Consider the following 3,181-nt stretch of genomic DNA (forward strand, 5'->3'; position numbering starts at 1 on the left):
CAGAGCGGCTGCACCAGCAGCAGAAGCACGAGACGCAGATGAAGGACATGCTGGCCCAGTGCGAGAGCAACGTGAACGAGCTCCAGCAGCTGCAGGTACCCATCCCTCGTGGCTCGGCCTCTGGGAGCTGCCTGCACGCTGCTTCTGCTCCCGCACAAGGAGCACATTGTGAGAAGTGGCTGCAGAGGACTGTTGGTGAACTAGAACTGACGTCCCCCTGCTCTGCCTTGGGAGGTTTTTGTGGCCGTGTTTAAACATGCCCCGGAGCTCAGAGCTCTGAATGCCTCTGGCCCATGCAAGCCCTGTTCAACCACAGGATTTACAGTCCCAGCTGCTTAATGGGTGTTTTGTTTTGTAATCTGTGTTTAGAATGAGAAGTGTCACCTCTTGATTGAGCATGAAACCCAGAAGCTTAAGTCCTTGGATGAGAACCACAACCAGCACATGAAGGAGTGGCGGGACAAGCTGAGGCCACGGAAGAAGGTAGTGCCTCCTGGGTGTGAGCAGGGTGTCCCGCTCAGCTGGCTGGGGGGACAGTGTCCATAGTTACAGTACAATCTCTCAATCTCTTGCTGTGTGTGTTCCCTTCTGCTTAAGGCCCTGGAGGATGAGCTGAACCAGAAGAAGCGTGAGCAGGAGATGTTCTTCAAGCTAAGTGAGGAGGCAGATGGACAGACGCCAGCGTCCCCAACCAAACACGCCAAGTTTGTCCCATTCAGCTCTGCAGAGAGCTCATAACACCCCGCAGCTGGCAGGCCACCAGCTGGGACTTGCTGTGTCCCCCTTGGCTGCAGATGGGCAACTTTGGACTTGGAAGACCCTCTCGGCAGCCTCCTCTCACAACACCACCCTCTTGTCCCCTCGCTCTGTTTGGGATAAACGTGTCCTCTGTCCTGCACTGGGGGACTCTCACTGGAAGTTTGGTGGCTTTTGCAGGAGCTGGCCTGCTCAGCATGGCTCCAGGCTGGGAAGCCGGGCAGGACCTTTTCTGCGGTCGTTCTTGCACTGTTAGCTGGATGTGTTGCCTTCACGTGAGCCTGGTGCTCACTGGGGTCGTCAGCTCAGACTGAAGCAATAACCGCCCTGAACAGGAGAAACAGGCGGTGGCTCCTGCCCTCTGCACAGGGACTGTCGGCTCCTCTCCATTGTGGCTGCTCCTCCTCCCGGTCCTCTGTAGGTCTGGGGCAGAGCAGCTTTGGCGCTGTCTTAGGCTAACCTTGGCCTTGTGGCCTCCCAACACTTGCCTTAGATTTATTTCTATCTACTGTGGTCCTTTTTTGCTCAAGGGAGAGACAGTGATTTGGATTTTTTTTTGCCTTTGAGGAGAGAGGGTTGGGTTTTTTCTTTCCTCATCCTCCTCGTACAGACTATGCAGAAAGGGGAACGCCTGGACGTCCTTCCAAAGATGCTTCTGCTGCTTCGTTTGCTGTGATTGCTGGCACTGCAGTCCCTCTGGCACCTAGCTAACACTATCTTATCAGAGAATGGACTATGGCATAATTGAACTGTTCAGCTGGCTGCAGGCTTTTGTCTCTTAAAGAAGTGTATGTGCAGAGGGGGAGGTCTGTAACGGTGTTCGGTCCTGCAGTGACATAGTGAGGTGTTGGTCACAGTCATGTGCCTCCTGGACAGGACAAGTGAGGAGCAGAAGGGTGTTGTTGGCAGAGTTCTCACGATCACACACGTATCTGAGAATTTTTGGGGTTTTTTTTGAAGTGCTATATATGTGTTGGCCTCGTGGGTCAGCCAGCCTGGCCTCTCTGCAGTCATGGTTATAGGCTGCAAAGCATCATTTGGAAGGAATAAAGGAGTCTTGAAACAAGGGATGCAAGGGAAGAGGAGATGTAAAGACAGATCATGGTGGTTTGTTACTCTCAGCATTGCTTTCTCCATTGATGTCTCACCTCCTTATGATGTGCCACAGTTTCTTGGATGATTCTCCTGGCTTTCGGCTTGGAGTCAAGCTGCAGAGCGGCAGAGCAGCGGCAGGTCCAGCCCTCTGTCCTTTCTGCTCCGTGGCAATGTGTCTCGGTTGGGTTGCCTTCCTCCACCTGCACAAGGCAGTGCTTGGCTGGGGAGGACAGAGGACAGTCCTGGGTAGAGGGGCAGAGGCCTCACTGGGCAGCACCTTCTTCTCTACACAACCAAAAGGTGTAAGGTAGCACTGAAGTTTTTCTCTCTGTTGACCTCTGGACAAGATTGTTTGTTTCAGGCCTGCTTCCCTAGCAAGAAAAAGATGTCTCTGCTTTAAAAAAAAAAAAAAAAAAAAGGGAAAAAAAGAAAAAAAGTTGTTATTTTAAAGTCTCACGTGTTGATTTAGAGACACACTGGCATTTCAGGAAAAGGTGGTATGTGATGTGCTACTTCTAGGTACGTAGGTGAAGGAGCCAGGCCTCAGGTCTTTAACATCTCTTTTATCTGAGGAGTGCATTTACATTTACTGCCCATTTAGAGTTCATAGTACATAGTTACAAGCTTCCTCCAAACTAGCAAGACTACATCTATTTGGGCCATTCTTCTGAATCCACACCACTGATGTCTTTCTCAATGGATGTAGCCTAGGTGGGCATCTTGGGGGCTGGGACCCTTTGCGAGCAGGCTGCGTAGCGTAGCAGCTTTTCAGTAACTAGCCTGTCCTCCTAGGAAGACCACTGTCCCATCTCCAACAGCACTGACTGTGCCCTTCAGATATGATAGCACCGGGTTGGGAGCTGATGTAAAATGAATGAACGCGGGGCGTTGGTTGCTCCTGAGCAGTGTGCTGGTTTGAGCCTTTGCGTTGCATTAGAAATGAGTGCTGGCAGCCCCAGCGGTTTTGTTCCTGGTCTCACTGGGGTCAGGCTGGACATACTCTATGAAATGACTGTTGTCACATAGATCAGTACCTGGTGCCTCTCCTTCATGTGTTACACGTGACTTGCAGAAGGATGTCCTCCAGCACACTGTTCGTAATGCACCTCCTCCAGCTGAAGGGCATTGCAGCCTCCAGCTGCCTTCTTCACCAGCCCAGGGAGTGTCAGCTCTCTCTGGATATTGTGCAGCCGTGAAGAAGGAGACTATTTCTGGGGACTTTTAAAGAGCTGATGTGATGCCCTTACGGTAAATCGGTTGTCCTTTTCTCCAGTCCAGCTTATTTGCAGCCCAGAGCTAGCAATGCAGTTCTGCTTTTGCTAACAGAGGG

At 51.6% G+C, this 3,181-nt stretch overlaps 1 protein-coding gene across 1 annotated transcript in view; it reads left to right on the forward strand.

The window, feature by feature from the left end:
- STK10 (serine/threonine kinase 10) overlaps positions 1–814 on the forward strand; it is a 45,973-nt gene extending 45,159 nt beyond the window's left edge. Inside the window, 3 exon segments of the mRNA XM_009882089.1 lie at positions 1–95; positions 370–483; positions 598–814. The exon segment at positions 1–95 is cut by the window's left edge and continues 12 nt beyond it. Coding sequence (XP_009880391.1) covers positions 1–95; positions 370–483; positions 598–738 — 350 coding nt within the window. The 3' untranslated portion in view covers positions 739–814.
- The last annotated feature ends 2,367 nt before the right edge of the window (positions 815–3,181 follow it).

This window comes from Charadrius vociferus, unplaced genomic scaffold (genome assembly GCF_000708025.1).
Source record: "Charadrius vociferus isolate BGI_N301 unplaced genomic scaffold, ASM70802v2 scaffold3, whole genome shotgun sequence".
Classification (NCBI taxonomy): Eukaryota; Metazoa; Chordata; class Aves; order Charadriiformes; family Charadriidae; genus Charadrius; species Charadrius vociferus.